General features: G+C 42.3%; 2 protein-coding genes across 3 annotated transcripts in view; one reads left to right on the top strand and one right to left on the bottom strand.

Annotated features, from left to right (window-relative positions):
* The window catches only part of sacs2 (sacsin molecular chaperone 2), a 44,477-nt gene extending 43,337 nt beyond the window's left edge, over positions 1–1,140 (bottom strand). Inside the window, exon 1 of the mRNA XM_067259759.1 lies at positions 1,001–1,140. The gene's annotated coding sequence lies outside the window, so the exon portion shown is untranslated. The remainder of the gene's footprint in view (positions 1–1,000) is intronic.
* Positions 1,141–6,476: 5,336 nt separating this feature from the next.
* On the top strand, positions 6,477–8,376 carry LOC136966254 (zinc finger protein 501). Of its 2 annotated transcripts, XM_067260730.1 has the most exons (3): positions 6,477–6,756; positions 6,896–7,816; positions 7,989–8,376. In XM_067260730.1, the coding sequence occupies exons 2-3, from the start codon at positions 6,959–6,961 to the stop codon at positions 8,091–8,093; spliced, it is 963 nt and encodes a 320-aa protein (XP_067116831.1). In that variant the 5' UTR covers positions 6,477–6,756; positions 6,896–6,958; the 3' UTR covers positions 8,094–8,376. The 2 variants fall into 2 exon arrangements, with proteins under 2 accessions (XP_067116831.1, XP_067116823.1); XM_067260722.1 differs by having other exon boundaries at positions 6,896–8,376.
* Positions 8,377–16,896: the final 8,520 nt, after the last annotated feature.

The raw sequence follows: 16,896 nt of genomic DNA, 5'->3' as shown, positions 1-16,896 counted from the left end.
ACCAGGCATCGCTCGAGTTTCTTCCATCAGTCATAATTATTTAGCCAAATCCGTATTGTAATAATTATAAATCCGTGCACTTGAGTGTTGTTATTTTATTGAAATGAAACGTAACATGATAGGACTAGGTAGGTCTATACAGTGCCCAGAAAACAAATGTTGATGATTCGTCAACGTTGTCAACAGTAATAATAATTAGTAAAAATAAAGTCCCCCCTGTTCACAATAGGCCTACATATCACAAATGTTAAGAATAAGAAAAAATCAGTGTAATCTAGTTTAATTGATATAAAAACCGTCTCGTATAAAGTCCGTCCACCCGCATCGACAGGTAACGGCTTTTTCGGTGGTGTAGCTGGTTAAAGCGTTGTACGAAAAGTATTGATGATGCAAGTCTGGATACCCGAGTCCGCGCCCCATTGCAGGGAACCTCGGAAGATATTCTTTAACTTTTACTGTGAGAAAATGACGTAATACTAACGGCCTACAGATGTATGACAACATTTTAATGTGTGAGCACTAATATTTTTTTCGAATTTGGATGGGTAGTTAATAACACATTATTCTGTGGTGTGGTGAAATTGAAACTCGTTTTTAATTCCACTTTACAGGATCTTTAAACAACACGAGAATACTTTCTTGGTAGACCTACGTAATTTGTTAGTTCGAAATTGTTTAATTTATAAAATGACTGTTGGTTGTTACTGCAAATCTGCATATAGGCTACCTTATCTTTACTTCAGTAAGACCACAATTAGCCAATAGATCAAACCTCTAGTGGTCAACGAGCCGCGGTAACCGTGCTGACAAGATTAATATTTTTATATACGCCTAAATATTTTATACATCACCATAAAAGCTTTCAAGTAAACTAAACTTTATTGATAGCCTAACACTCAAGTGACATCAGTTTGGAGAAAAAAACTTTCTTGATTAGCTCCCTAATCATGGGCATGTTAAGGTTAAACAAATGTAATTTAAAATAGGCTAAAACATTTACCTCATGTGTGATCATTGGCTGAAGATCATTCACCACTTGCTGACAGAGATTTTGGATCAGTTAGGTTGGCTTTATACCTACCTAAAGTCCCACCCAATTTGCCATATTGTTCGATTCAAGAATCATATCCTGGTTGTCGTGAAACGAAACTTTTGTGAATCGCTCAGTACTAGGGGGGGGGGGGGGGGGGGGGGGCTTAGAAAGCTTCCGTTCCATTTTACTTAGTTTTCGTGAAACGAAACTTTTGTGAATCCCTCATTGCTAGGGGAGGCTTAAAAAGCCTCAGTTCCGTTTTACTTCATTCCACCCCTGAAACGAAAGCATATAGCTTTGAACTTGTTCCACCTTCAAACAAACAACTTCCCTTCCCCCAGACTTTTTAAAAGCCAGTACATTTGACTCATCTACGGAGCAAGAGAAAGTATCTCGTGCGCACGAGAAAGTATCTTCTCAGACACTGGCTGTTTATCAATTCACGTTTTTCTCCGTTCTTGTGTTCTTGCAAACTCGTTTGACGTCATCTTTCATTGCCCAAGTACGGTTCCAATCCAAAGAACACAAGTCACCAAGAACGCCAAAAATACCCGGAAACGTTCTTGATCCGCCCCTTTTATCGAGGATGCATCGGATGGTGATTTGGGCTGTTGATCAATCCACGTTTTTCTCCGTTCTTGTGTTCTTGCGAACTCGTTTGACGTCATCTTTCATTGCCCAAGTACGGTTCCAATCCAAAGAACACAAGTCACCAACGCCAAAAATACCCGGAAATGTTCTTGATCCGCCCCTTTTATCGAGGATGCATCGGATAGTGACTTGGCCAGTGAGAACGCACATGATTTCCCACAAGTCATTGCCAGATGTCAGGAGAGGCGGACAAACTTCATAACTTTAAGTTTTTACTATTCATATTTCAGCTAAACGCTACGTGAAAATCAGCATCTGAATTAAAATGTGACAAAAAATGGGCAGTGTAGTCGCTGAAAATGTGTTTATTTTATTGATGAAATTTGCTCTGACTTTTCGATAACCTAGTGAGTCCAGGGTATTGCGCAGTAGCCAAGGAAACCCGCGCATCTCAGTTCATTCTCCGTCCTTGCGGTCTTGCAAGACCATTCTCGCGTGGACGCTTGCAAGAATGTTCTTAAAAAGATTGTACTTGCGTTCTTCGGATTGATAAACTGCAAATGTTTACTCCTCGACAGGTCTGCAAACGCCTTTGTAAACCGAGATTTGTTCAAACAAATCGTTTTAACAAATCGAGGCGACAAAGCGTTTGCAGAAGAGAAGCAGAAGAGACCCCAGACAAATTGGAATAGGTCAAGAGAATGAGCACTAGAAAAAGGAGTGATGTTTGGTCTCATTTTGAAAATGCTTCATCGACGAAAGCAAAATGCTAAATTTGCTAAAAACTTTTATCCATTCAAGGAGGAAGCACCTCAAACTTGAGAAGGCACCTTAAATGTGCACATCCAACTGTGCTTTTAGCACAAGTTAGAGGAGACAGTGATGATGCTACTGCGACAGCAGGAGCTGTTTCCACCAGCAGCACCTCTTCAACTGGGCCTGCAACTGCTACGTTGACCATGTCCACAGCATCCACAGCAGCACTTACCACCACCCAAGCAGCAGTTAGGCCAAGGAGGCCACAACAACAAACCTCAATGGGCAGTTTTGTTACAAGGCCAATGGATCCGTTAAGACAGAGTAAACTGGATGAGGCTCTAAGTCAAAATGATTCCTGCGATTTCCAGCCCTTTTCTGTGGTTGAGGACAGGCTGCAGGGAATATTCAAAGCTTCTGGACCCATCATACAGTCTACCAGGTAGAAAAACGATTTCAACAAAAGTTCTATCTATGATGAATGAGAAATTAAGAACTGAGGTCATGGACAAAATCAAGTCTGCCACGGCTGTATGTCTCACAACAGACTGCTGGACCTCAGTAACTACCACAAGTTACATGTCTGTGACTTGTCATTTCATGGAGGATTTTCAAATGACCTCAAATCTCCTGGACTGTTTTGTCATGACAGAAAGACACACTGCTGACAATCTTGCAAGGGAGCTGACCAGGGTTAGTGAAGAATGGGATGTAAAGGACAAAATTGTAGCCCGTGTCACAGACAATGCTGCCAGCTTTTTGTGTCAGCTGTGAGAGACCTTTACTGGGACCACATACCCTGTTTTGCCCATGTTTTGAACCTTATTGTCAGAGCTGCCCTGAAGATGGTCCAAAGCATTGTGCAAAAGGTCAAAGCCATTGTTGAGTTCTTTCACAGGAGCACAGAGGCCACATAGCAACAGATGGGACAGGAGCAATTACGCTTAAAGCAGGATGTGGCCACAAGGTGAAATTCAACATTCTACATGTTGAAAAGAATTCTAGAGGTCAAAGATCCTGTCATCTCCACCCTGGCACTTTTGAATGCTTCTCTGCCAACCTAGTCCCTGGAGGAATGGGACATTTTTAAAGAAACAGTGGATGCTGTCAAGCCCTTTGAGGAGGTCACAACTGAAGTGAGCGCTGAGAGGTATGTAGATTAAGTGATTAACACCTATTTTTAATCATGATTGCAAATTCAATTTCTCCTTAATGATGGATTGTTTTTGTAACCTTTTTTCACAAACAAGTATGTATTGGCTTTTTAATAATACATTGTATTCATTATATTTAAATAATTGTTCATTTCTTTAGGTTTGTGACTGCCTCCAAAGTGATTTTAATGACAAGAGGCCATCAGAAGATTGTTGCTGCAGCACATGTTAACCCCCTCCATAGGGAGGATGAGGAGGATCCACATTCTGCTACAGCTGCCAGTACAGGGGCCATGTTTTGGGAGGACTTTGATGAGTGGGTTGCAAGCTTGAGGCCTTCTACTACCACACCAACTGTCTCTACTGATGCCATGATGGAGATGCAGGCTTACCTTGCTGAGCCACTTTTACCCCGCACATCAGACCCTCTGGCATGGTGGATGAAGTGTTCACCCATTTACAAAAGCCTCTGTGAGGTCATGAAGACAAGACATGTGCATTGTGGCCACATCTGTGCCTTCTGAGAGTTTTTTCTAAAACGGGGCAGATCATTTCAGATCGAAGAAACAGGCTCAGCCCATCCAAGGTCTGGGTCTTTTCTTAAATGCAAACCTGCCTTAGAGTACGCCCTAAACTGCAGTTTTGTTACAGAATGTTCCTTTGGTTTCTAGTGTGATTTAATTACTGTAATTGTTATCTATCTATGGCTGTATAGTGCAATTTAGCTTAATTTTTATTTAACCTTATCTATGTCTATCCTTTTGAGATATATATTATATATATATATATATATATATATATATATATATAAATATATATTTATATATTTTGTTACAAAGCTCTGCTTGACAAACTTTTTTAACTTAAAAAAACATACGGTTGTATTGTTTTCTATAATGTAAAGTGTGTTATTGTTATATGCAAAGAGTAAATTATTAATAAATGTAACATGGTGCAATATTGGGATTTTGGGTTACAATAAAAACATTTTTACATCACATTTGATTAATTTGGCATTTCATTCAAAGCGACACACTAACTTCTAGATGACTTGCAAGTCACCTAGTGCAAATCTGTGGTGGAGGGTGGGGAAGGGCCACAGTCCCCTTGGAGACAGCCATGACTGACAGCTGTACTTCAACACCGGCTCCACCCTTATTTGACACCAACATGAAGTGCAGTAGGCCCTACATGTGTAACCTGACCTCTTTCAATTGGTGTGAACTGTGAACTTGCTGCATGCCCCCCTCCTATGGACAATGTCACTCAAAGTTCACAGACTTAAATCAAGTGTTTCTTACACAGAATTTTCCATATTATATAAGACCATTTTACTTGAATTGCACATTTGTGTGCCAGATCATATTTTTTTAAGAAAACCTCCTCTATTAAATGCAGTACAACATGACAGTTTGTATGGTTTTAAATAGTCATTTATTATCACACTAGCATTTAATTATCACGGCAAACAATTACACTGCACTAAACTGTAAGTGTAAATGTAAAGTGAAAATAACAAAACCAGTCAGTATGATGACTTGAGCGAATATCATTCACGTCTTACTAAAACAGCGGCCACGCGAAAGGGAATGAGGAAACTGTTTCCTCTACTAAAAAATACAATGCGGGTCACGTGAAAAAAAGATCCAAAGACTCGTAGAAAGACCGAGTCGGGAAATGAACGAATCGTTTGTTTCCTCTAGCTACCAGTACAGAGCCTATGCAGGTCACGTGAAAAAGGATCCAAAGACTCGTACCCGAAGACCGAGTCGGGAAATGAAGGAATCGTTTGTTTCCTCTAGCTACCAGTAGCCTACAGAGCCTATGCAGGTCACGTGAAAAATTATCCAAAGACTCGTACCCAAGATCCTCCGACCAAGGACTCCTGGCCGCAGCCTCCTCCGCCCGAGGACTCCTGGCCGCCTCCTCCGCCCGAGGACTGCTGGCCGCCTCCTTCGCCTGAGGACTTCTGGCCTCCGCCCAAGGACTTCTGGCTGCCGCCTGCCACGGTGCCCTCGTCCGCGCTCCCAGGCGCCCCCTCGTCCGCGCTCCCAGGCGCCGCCTCGTCCGTGCTCCCAGGCGCCCCCTCGTCCGCGCTCCCAGGCGCCCCCTCGTCCGCGCTCCCAGGCGCCCCCTCGTCCGCGCTCCCAGGCGCCGCCTCGTCCGTGCTCCCAGGCGCCCCCTCGTCCGCGCTCCCAGGCGCCGCCTCGTCCGCGCTCCCAGGCGCCCCCTCGTCCGCGCTCCCAGGCGCCCCCTCGTCCGCGCTCCCAGGCGCCCCCCCGTTTTCTGATATTAAACCTCTGTTCATCGCTATGCCTCGTGCCTCCACACACCCTGACATTATATTTATTTTACATACCTTTCCCCTTAGTGCTAGTTAGTATTCGTTAGTTAGACTTTGTACCTTTAGCATAGTTATACTTGTTTAAACTTGCACCACTTAAGATGTATTCCTATATGTTGAATATATGAACTTTCCCGCCAAAGTAAATTCCTTGTCTGTGCAAACTTTCATGGCGATTAAAACCCCTTCTGATTCTGAAAACGTGCCTACCCTGGCTTTAATATGACGCTACAGACAAATACGTCGCACCGCAGTAACGGAGATGAGGCTAATTTATGGTTTAAGGTATGAACAATTCCAAAGAAGAGCCTTTAAGAAGGGCTACGTAGTCAGAGCTGGAAACACTTAGACAGCAACATTGTGTATGTTTTGATGCCTTAAAATGAAACTAAAACAGCCCATAATTTGTGTGCAAGATACAAGAACCCGCCATGATGCCTTCATCCATAGGCTACTCTTCAGGGCTCGCTAGTAGGCTAACGGTGTAAAACTGTCGTAATATTGGCTATGTTTGATATGTTAACATGGACATGGGAAATGTGATTTAGCGACTTGATTATGGAATATATTTTATAATCCGTAAAACTCCTACAGTAGACAGGGCATCCATGAACAGTTGTCATGGTTTATTAAACGGGTTAAAAAAAGAACGTCAGTGTGTATAAAACAACAATGTAGCCTATGTGTGTAGGCTAAAGTATTATCTTAATATTTGTAAATTGGGGGAAAACAACAATCCTACTTTAGCTGTCTTTTTTAATTATTTAGGGAGTGGAGAATGTTTCTGCACGGTTGGCTTGCATTGAATTTTAACACAAACTAGGCTAGCCAACGTTTACATGATGAAAATCAACAAGTATTGCTGATTTTTGGATAAGGTAAATTATAAAACACAGACACAGTTTAATGTAATTGCAATTTACAAGATTACTGGAATGTGGAAAGTGAGCTATTTTTGTGTTTTTCTATGCAAAAGTGATACAACAATTCATGCAAAATGATGTCCTTTCATTTCAGGTGTCCAGAAGACCTCTTCTAGTTCAGTGGTAGTACATTTGGTCGGGCATTAGTTCTATCACAATGTCAAGCAGTGGATATCCAACTTCCTCAATTAGTGGACAGACTGGTATTAACAGCAGGCCCTTCAAGTGCGCCGATTGCGGAGGCACTTTTACCCAACAGGCAGAATCTGGGGCGCCTTTCTCTCACTCACTAGGGGTCTCAAGGCAAGAGCGGGGTCACAGACGCAGAAGTGTGTCCAAATGCCCAACCTGCTTCATGTCCATAACTTCCACCGGCCGCGTGCTTCACACGTGCAACCGCTCAGACGTGCACCCTCACAGCTGCAAGCTGTGTGACAAAACCTTCATATCCTCAGCCCACCTGGCCCTGCACCTGCAGTCACACTGCGGTGACCGGAAGCACAGGTGCGGTGTCTGCGGCAAGCTCTTCCGCCAGTCCGCCCACCTGTTGCGCCACAGGTCCATCCACAGTGGGGAGAAGCCTTTCAAATGCGCAGAGTGTGGCAAGTGCTTCGGCCGCGCCTCGCACCTGAAGACGCATGCCCGTCTCCACACAGGGGAGAAGCCCTTCAAGTGCACCACCTGCGACAAGGCTTTTACCCAGAAGGCAGGTCTCATCATGCACTTTCGGCTGCACACGGGGGAACGTCCCTTCAAGTGCGACCTGTGCGGCCAGACTTTCCGCACCTCTGCGGTTCTGCAGTCCCATCAGGCCCTGGAGGCAGGCCGGCGCTGCTTCCGCTGCAGCCAGTGTGAGAAAACCTTCAGGTCCGCCTCAGAGCTGAGCAGGCATGAAGCAGCCCATGGATGTTCGGAGGAGCTGAAGTGTGGCGTCTGCAGCCGCTCCTTTGTGCGGCCGTCGTACCTGCGTCTGTGCATGGGCCTGCACGGCGGACAGAGGCCCTATCACTGCAAGGTGTGCAACAAAACCTTCGCCAAGATGTCCACCTTCGAGAGACACTGTGACAAACACCTGAGGCAGAGCAGGGGCGACGAGGAGGAAGAGAAGAATGAACAGGATGATATAAAACCCTCCTTGTCACCCCTGCTCTCCACTGCTTCCTCTAACAATCTTTCTCTTTTCTCAGAGATCAACACACGCTCCAGAACCAGAGCTAAAACCAAGGTGGGGTAAATCAACCCCCATATTGGAAATATTTTCTTTTTCGGGTGATGACAAACATTATTATTAACAGAAATACTGTACTGTATACTGCTAACTTTGTTGGTTGTGGAACAAGTGCTTTTTTCTGGCACACACATCTCAACTATAATTTTGATGGATGGACATGAAGAACAGAGCGTAAGATAGGAGAGAAGCACACTGCACTTCAACAATTTCACAAATGTCTTGTTTAACAGACTGATTTACAAACACTAATGAATTGTTCTAAACAAAACAAAATTATGTTGAATTGTTTAATTTTTATGGTGCGTGGTACATATATTTTTACGGTGCAATGCATTCGTAAGCTTTTGGCCTATTAGTTGTAATTTTAGTATAGTTATGCTTCATTATTTACAATATAAATAATTGCAGTGTTATGTTTACAGTTTGTCTAATGGTTTTTGTATTGGGAAATTGAGGATAGAGGCATGGATTTAGGTTTGATTTTGCAATTGTACATTATTTATGTAGCTATGATCATTCTATTGGGGTAATATCGAGACAAATTTTATGTAGTATCAGCCTAAACGTTTAATTTCACAAACTACAGTAAGTAAAAAGCCAGAGATCTGGGTGGTGACACAGAAGCCCATCAGTGGCTTACGACACTCACTGCTTCCAATATTGCAGGGCTCCAATATTGATCTGCTAGGCAAAGACTCTAAATGTCCAGCCACCGATTTTAAATCTAGTTTGTTTTTTACATACATATATGATACACCGAGGATGTCATCTGTTCTGAAATAGTGAAAACCCTCCCTGAGTCATCACCCACCCATGTATCACTGCTCATGTTACAGTGGGCATACAGGGTCATCCTCGTGGACATACAGTTGATGTGTAGCGTACCACTATACAGTATATAGGGAGGGGGAGACGAGATGAGACAACAGAGAAGCAGGAGAGAGGAGGATAGTGCAGAGAGAGAGAGGAAGGGAGTAGGTAATGAGGAAAGTAAGGATTCAATAAGCTTAGGAAGTTTATGGGAAAGAGGCCTGGTACCAACTAAAGTAGGAAGTTTTGTGCCAACAGACTCAGGAAGGAACTCATGCAGCAGACATTTAGTCTTTTTTTTTAGTCAACAGACCTAATCTTATGAAATTTGAGAGATTACACAACACCCAGGGGCGTTGACAGACATTGTTAACATTTGGGGCTCAGCCCAAACCTAACATCGGACCTTAAGTATGCTCAATTTGACTTCAGCTTGTGGCATAATCATGAAATGTGAGCGTGTCCAAATTAATGCAATGTAATATAAACATTACTTTAGACTCATTGTTATCATGACTGTAGGTGCAAAATCCAAGTATATCATAAATCAACATGCAATTTAAAAAGTTTCTTTATAAGATAGATTCTTATCTTTACTCCTCTTTTGGAAAAATCCTGTTAATATCCAGTTAATTTCGCTACTCAGAAGGCAGTGCTATGATGATGCATGTCCACTAGATGGAGGTGTAGGCTTTAGTAAGACCTCACTGTATAACTCATTAATATGCCTGCTGCCTGTGTCTGCTGGTGATGCTCACTCGAGTCAGTTAAAGGGTTCATCAACTTGATTTTATCGCTCACATACGGCACATCACCACTGCTCAGCTCAGATAATCTCAAACTATTTAGAGTACATGGATTGGATCTGGGCTGATATGCAAATACTGTTTACTAAAGGCAGGGTCAGTAAGTTTGGGAAACCTAGCCATTTTAGCTCATGTGTGAAAGGATTCAAACCAAAATATCCCATCCCCTCCCTTCAAAGCCACTGCCAAAACACATCAACGTGCTGCCTGAATAGCCTACTGCCGGGAAGAGCCATAGAGCCATCTCTCTCTATGGCTCTGCTGTCAGGAGATAGGTGGGTAAACAGACAAGAAGCCCATCCATTCATTCGATTTTGTCCGAATTCTGTCCAATTATTAAGGTTGGTCTGAACTTAGTGATTGCTTGTAATTATTACAGTCCTACAATGCCCACAGCTATCGGATTGATTTAGTTTTACAGTCAAACTATTAGATTTATTGGTTGATATCAGGATGTGAGTTTATGGAGTTTGTCAGAAAATATAACAAAAAGTGCATCTCAACATTATTACCGACCCTGCCTTTAATTAGGGTGATTTGATTTGCCTCACCTATAGTCTTGAAACCAACACATACGGCTGCGACGCGACTGTCGGATCTGATCGCGGCCACTCTAGCCAATAAAATACAAAATACAACTCAAAAAATCGGAGGCCTGTTCCATAAAGCCAGTTTACCAAATAAACAGGAAAGTAACTGACATACCTGGCTTAAATTCGCTATATGGAACATGCCCCGAGTCACTTCAAAGTAAAAACACTGTGTGCATTAAAATTACTTCTGATCGTAATTCACTTCACTACATTGTTGAAAAGAGGCGTATTTTACATTATGGATGACGAGAGATTCATTCTAGAAGTTGAGCAACACTAGTTACATGACAACACCAATTCACAAATAGGCCTAGCCAACAGAAATGTATAGGCCTATCTCGCCAATACAGCGGTCTCGCAGCTTCTCTTCGGAAATTCTGTGAGCATGCAGGGGCGGTTTTAGGCACGCTAATTTACAAAGATACGGGCGGCATTTTCCCCAGAGAGGAAGGCTATAGATTAATTAGGCCTAATAGAATAGGCTCTGTGCACAATCGTACTGACGAACTTCCGCCGTAGCCCAAATTCGGCAAATCAGTTTCCGGTTTACTTCCTGTCCTCATCCGCATTAGTGAACGAACAAAAAGATGAGTGGTGCGGTTGTACGGAAAAAAGAAAGTAAAAAGAAATATAATGTACGTGATACATTTAAGTTCCAAGGTACTGTGCGTGGGTCTAAGGAACACTGTTGTGTGCCACTTTGCTCGGCTTCAGGCCGTTATAACAACCATTTGAGCTTCCACTGCTTCCCGAAGGACACTTGCCTTCGTGCGCGGTGGCTGCACAAAATAAGGAGGGTGGAATATTCGGTGACCCAACACACCAAGGTTTGCAGTCGACATTTCGAAGACCATGAAATCGTCACTACTGCTAAGGGTAGACGGGTTTTGGCAGCAGGCTCTGTTCCTTCTTTATTTGAGTGGAACAAATACACCAGTAAGTCACGGGCCGGTGTTTGGGAGCGCCGATCTCGACCACCAAGTCCGGAACCTGACCCGGCGGAGCCAGAGGAGGACAGTGAGCAACCCGCCATGGTCCCGATGGTCGTGGACCACGACTATGGGGCCAGCGGTACCGTATGTGTGGACAGGGAGCAGTATGGAGATATGTTGAGGGAACTCGAGGCGCTGAGAGAGCAGATCCAAACGTATCAGCTGTATGTAGCTTAATCTTTTTCTGAGGAATTTGATAATTATTGTTCTGTTAAACATACAGAATTCATGAAATGAAATCATTTTAATTGCCTTTAATATCAAGATAATAAATATTTCTTGGCGTGCTCACAGCACACACACATTTTATTGAGTTAACTTTTTGGGAAGGCAAGGTTAATCATGGAAAACATCTGCCATTGAAAGTTAAAGATGCACAAACATTAACATAAAATAATCTCAATCATAAAACGTACCATTAAAAGTGAAAATTAAAGAACAGATCTTAGAATATTTTATCTCAATCCTGAAGCATTACACATTTCTGCAAGTAGACATAAAAATAAAACCTGTCTACTTTCTCTCTGATTATATCCAAAACATCATTGTCTCTGTAAATTCTTTGGATGAGTACATCTTCCTCAGCCGAGACTACAAAATCACACCAACTCATTCCCGCATCTGCCCCTGTACTTGCCAGTAGTAAGCATGCTTTTCTTTTAGCTCCAATTTGCCTGACTTCATTTTGAGATACGGGCAGTCCACATAGCTTTTAACATTTGGGCACTTCATCTCAATCAGCCCAAACTGACATGGCTCTGAAGGGTCAAAGATTAACCGTCTGGATACGCCCCCAGCCAAGGAGCGTCAGGGTGAATTACCAATCCACAGGGGTAGTGGTTGACCCTTTTCATTTGGCAATATTCCCAAATAGCATCTGCCTCTAATTCGAGCCCCCTCTTCATAGCTGCCGTCTGACGTGTCCCTTGCAGTATCCGGTTAGCCAGACCTTCTTCAGAGTTCTCTCCAACCTGGCAGATCTCCCTGAAACGTGACGCCGTCAATCTATGCCTCTTTAGCTGATGACATTCAGTACATGAACTTTGTGCTCTGGTAGCACATTCAAATTTGTGCACCATGTCCCAGGTGACCTCCAGACTCCTATGGTGTAGCTGTTGTGGTTCAGTACAGACAAACATGCAACTTGATGGCTGTAGGCGGTAATTCTGAAGAGGCATAGATGGACGTGGTGGGGCAGCATGGAAGGACAGATCTCTCTTTGCTGTTGCTGGTTGTTGGTAGGACAATGGACTTCCGGCTTGAACCTTGCCAAGGGCAGAGTCAACCAGGGGAATTTCACGACTAATGCCCATGCTGCAGATCATCGGCGCCTCCGCTGTAGAAAAATCTTTATACGCCTCTGTCACCTAGGGATGTAATAATATAATGATTAGCAATATCAAACAAAATGATTATACCATACATTTTCATGGCCACAATATGTTGCGCATCATGCACAACGCCAGACATCATTACAAATAAGTTCATAATAAAGAACCCTTGTGTAAACATTTATTTTGTTTCAGTTCAATCAATTCTTTCTTCAAAAGCAGAATACTTGTTTGTATAATTGATGGGTCATAGTACATTTAATCAAAAGGAGAGGAAAAAGAAAATCATGAAATACTAGTATATTGTTTAATATGAAATCCCTACTAACCCGAAGGACAGTAAGATCAGGCCATTCCCCACTGAGGCCTGTGTGGAACATAACACTTTCATGAGTGGAAAGTGGCATATCCACACAGGTATTTTAATTCAAACAGGCAACATATTGGAATACATCGACAATATTCAGGTTTTACCTTACACCATCTTTGGTTGCTCTACACTTTGGTTTAGCAGAAAGCACAGCCATCTTATCCACAGGGCCTGGCTTTACACCCTATCAAGTTAAGCACAATACAGTTAGAAGTTAAATATAGTTAGAAAATATATCCAACAGCTCTGTAATTACAGTGCAAACTTACCAAAGTTCTGGGCTTGTGCCACTGCTGTTCTCCTTCAGTACAGCTTAGCACAGGAGGGACCACTGGCACCTTCAGCTGAGTGTAATGTGCTGACTGGAACAGCAAAGCGACACAGTGGTTGCATAAAGCTGCTCCAGCAACACATGTGCAGCTGTGATGAAGCAGCTCCACAGGACTGGAATCTTTCAGTACCACCTGCATAAGTAAAATGTCATAGGAAATACTTATCTTAGCTTGGTCACTGTTTAACCATTCTTTTAGGACACAATCTTGTTTTTACAATATTTTCTATATCTAATATTCTAGAATCACAGATCAAATGTCACGTATTTCTATATGTTGGATTAGAGTATGTTGTATAATATGCCAACTGCATTAAATCAACATCCATAATCGTTTTTCTTTGAAACATGATAGCCTAATACCTTAAACACAAGATTGCATCTTAAATGAATGACAGTTGGGGAAAACTTGAATAAGAACACGGGAGAACGGGAGTCAGGTGGCTGAGCGGTGAGGGAAGCGGGCTAGTAATCCGAAGGTTGCCAGTTCGATTCCCGGTCATGCCAACTGACGTTGTGTCCTTGGGCAAGGCACTTCACCCTACTTGCCTCGGGGGAATGTTCCTGTACTTACTGTAAGTCGCTCTGGATAAGAGCGTCTGCTAAATGACTAAATGTAAATGTAACACATTTAACCCGGAGGGCATCAGCTAGGTAAACTTACCTGCCTAATGAAGATCATTATATTTGAGAGTTATAATAAACGTAAATGACCTTAGCTAAATCCCCAGGAACTTTAGGAACGCCGGGTTATTAAAGTAACAAGCTTATAAGTGTTGGCTGAACCTGAACTTGAATTTATCAATCCTAACTTCACCATACACTCAAACTGTGAGGTTTCTCAGCTTTCCTCATGGACCTGTAGCACAATGCCCTGACCACGACTTCCCCTGTGTCCTGATCTTTATTAGAAACTGAGAGGGGCAGAAATACAAATGATAATACATAAAAACGGACAGTTAGTTGTTAGTTAGTTAAAATAAAGAAAAACAAGCTTCTATACTACACTAAAAATGAACACATCGCTAACTAGCTTAGCCGCTAGCCGGCCGGAACACCACATTAAATTACTTACCCTCATAGTTGTGCAGATAACTGGATATGTAAAGTTTGAATCCCTTGTCCCGCTTGCTTGTTGGAGCAGGGGAACAAGCATTTACGATGCGATGGACGTCACTGACGCTTACTTTAGGCAGGTCTTGGAGACATCTACTAAAGCCGGACATTTTGGCAAAGCGGGTGATCGCCTCCAGTAAACCGGAAACTGATTTGCCGAATTTGGGCTACGGCGGAAGTTCGTCAGTACGATTGTGCACAGAGCCTATTGGGGGTCAGCTAAGGTTCACGCACCCCCACTCCCCCACGCCTTAAAAAAAAAGAAAAGGCAACAGAGCCTATAGCCGCATTAAAATATAATAAATGCCATATAATAAAACTAGTATATGGCATTTTTTGCGCCTTTCATTTTGTAAATGAAAAGAAATGGTAATTGTTAATAGAAAACATGTCGTTTTGTTCAGCTGTCAAGTCTTCTCACGACACAATGTGTTTCAGGTGTTGCGTAGCAACCAATTACTTGCTAACTTCAAGACAACACGGCTCAGCTAAAATGGCTTTAATTTACAGTAAAGTAACAACACAAGTGATTCAAACTATAGTTTCTAGTCTTCATCATCACTTTCAATAACAAGTTTTTGCTGCTTCTGAATTTCCTCATCGCTGTTGATGTCTATCAATATCGCTCATTTTCAAGATGACGTCAGAGGGCAATACGGATCCGTATCAGACCGGCGAGGAGGGCAAATGTGTGGCTGGCACGACTACCCATTAGCCAACCAGAACGCTTGTACTGTCGTTGCCATATAATAATTAATATTAATTATTACACCATTACATTTTTCCTCGCGCGCACCCCCTAGAGGCAGCTCGCGCACCCTGCACCACACTTTGGGAATCCCTGTACTATTGAGTGTCACTAGATAGCAACAAGATAGGCTATTTGAATGGTTTGAGAGAGGAAAGAAACAAGGGAAACTAATCAAGGAATTTGATTATTCAGATATGGATATATTTTAAATATATATATACAATAATAAACAATAACAATCGCAGTATCACATCCATCTACCCCTCCACCAAATAGGCTACACCTGCATCGCTCCATCCAACTCTTCATCATTCCCTCCACCACATCAACCAATCTTGAGAGCAGCACCTGCAACTGAAGTTTCAGCACCGCATTTCTAGGATTTCTAGATTTTCGCGACCACCAAAAGGCCAAAAAGAGTGCGACCAAAGCAGTATTCCCCACAAATAGTACCTACTTTCTGTCTTCAACTTGGTTGTTAACAGTTACTTTTGGCAATCAGTGTAACTCATAGGTAAAAGTAGCTAATGTGAATCACGTGTGGTTATGTATAAAACCACTCCGGTGTTGTGAAATGATTTTGACAGCTATAACGTTAACTTTATTGTCTAATTCAAGACCCAGAATTGTTTTACACATAACCACACGTGATTCACAGCTACACTCTGATTCGAGTCCATCTTGTTATGAAACAAGCTACATTCACGTCCTCTTCTTGTTATAATTTAATGTTTAGCCGTAACCTATATTTACTACTGCAGGAAAATATAGATCTTGTTCCGGTCCATGGTTATCCAATTCGCTAAGTGGTGCTGTCAGATAAAAGGAGGGTCTTAGAACTGCGGTCTTGACATTGAAGCTCTCCGACGCTGCAGGTACATGCTACTCCCTCCAACGCCACTGATCTTACATCATTTAACGAGAACGGGGGCCCTCGTCAATTGACACTTACTATTAGCTGAAAGAAACTAATGCTTGAGACAATGTTGTTTAAATCCAGCTTTTCTTATCAAACGTAACAGTCATTTAACTCATGGTCACAATGGTAAACCAGCACAACAATGACAATTACCATGCAACAAAACACTAAATTCTAATCAGACACAATAAAAAAACGAAATTCATGAAGTTACATTTTTATTTCGAACAAACGGCAAGTTTATCAGCAAATTTTAACACTATTTACCGCCTTGCATTATGGGAATTGACCAGCCAATGAGCCACGCTATCTTCATTTTTTCACGTTATTATTTCGTTCTTCAGTCAGTTTGACAGTATGACCTTCAAATGCATAATGCAACCCTTCTGTCTGCTTCTTTCTCAAGTAGTTTTTTCGTTTTTTCCATTAATACTCAAAAGTATTAAAACAATCAAAAGTGACCTATTTTCTAAGCATACTTCTTAAAAGTATATCAAAAGTGAACTAAAAGTGTACTATCCATTTTTTAGTACACTTATAGTATACTTTCATCGACTTTTTTTGTAAGGGTATTTACAACTCTCTAATCAACTTTCCTTCGAGTCTTTGAAAGCCCACAAAAGCCTGGAGGGATGTCAGGAATGGTGCCATGGGTGGTTGTCAGGAATTATGGGGTTCTTCTCTCTGGATCTTACATTTACATTTAGTCATTTAGCAGACGCTCTTATCCAGAGCGACTTACAGTAAGTACAGAGACATTTCCCTGAGGCAAGTAGGGTGAAGTGCCAAGGACACAACATCAGCTGGCATGACCGGGAATCGAACTGGCAACCTTCGGATTACTA

Source organism: Osmerus mordax, chromosome 2, assembly GCF_038355195.1.
Source record: "Osmerus mordax isolate fOsmMor3 chromosome 2, fOsmMor3.pri, whole genome shotgun sequence".
Lineage (NCBI taxonomy): Eukaryota > Metazoa > Chordata > Actinopteri > Osmeriformes > Osmeridae > Osmerus > Osmerus mordax.
This window is presented reverse-complemented; position numbering and strand designations above follow the sequence as displayed.

Bases quoted from the DNA above. Each gene is read 5' to 3' on its own strand.
- LOC136966254 (XM_067260722.1), top strand. From the start codon at position 6,959: ATGTCAAGCAGTGGATATCCAACTTCCTCAATTAGTGGACAGACTGGT.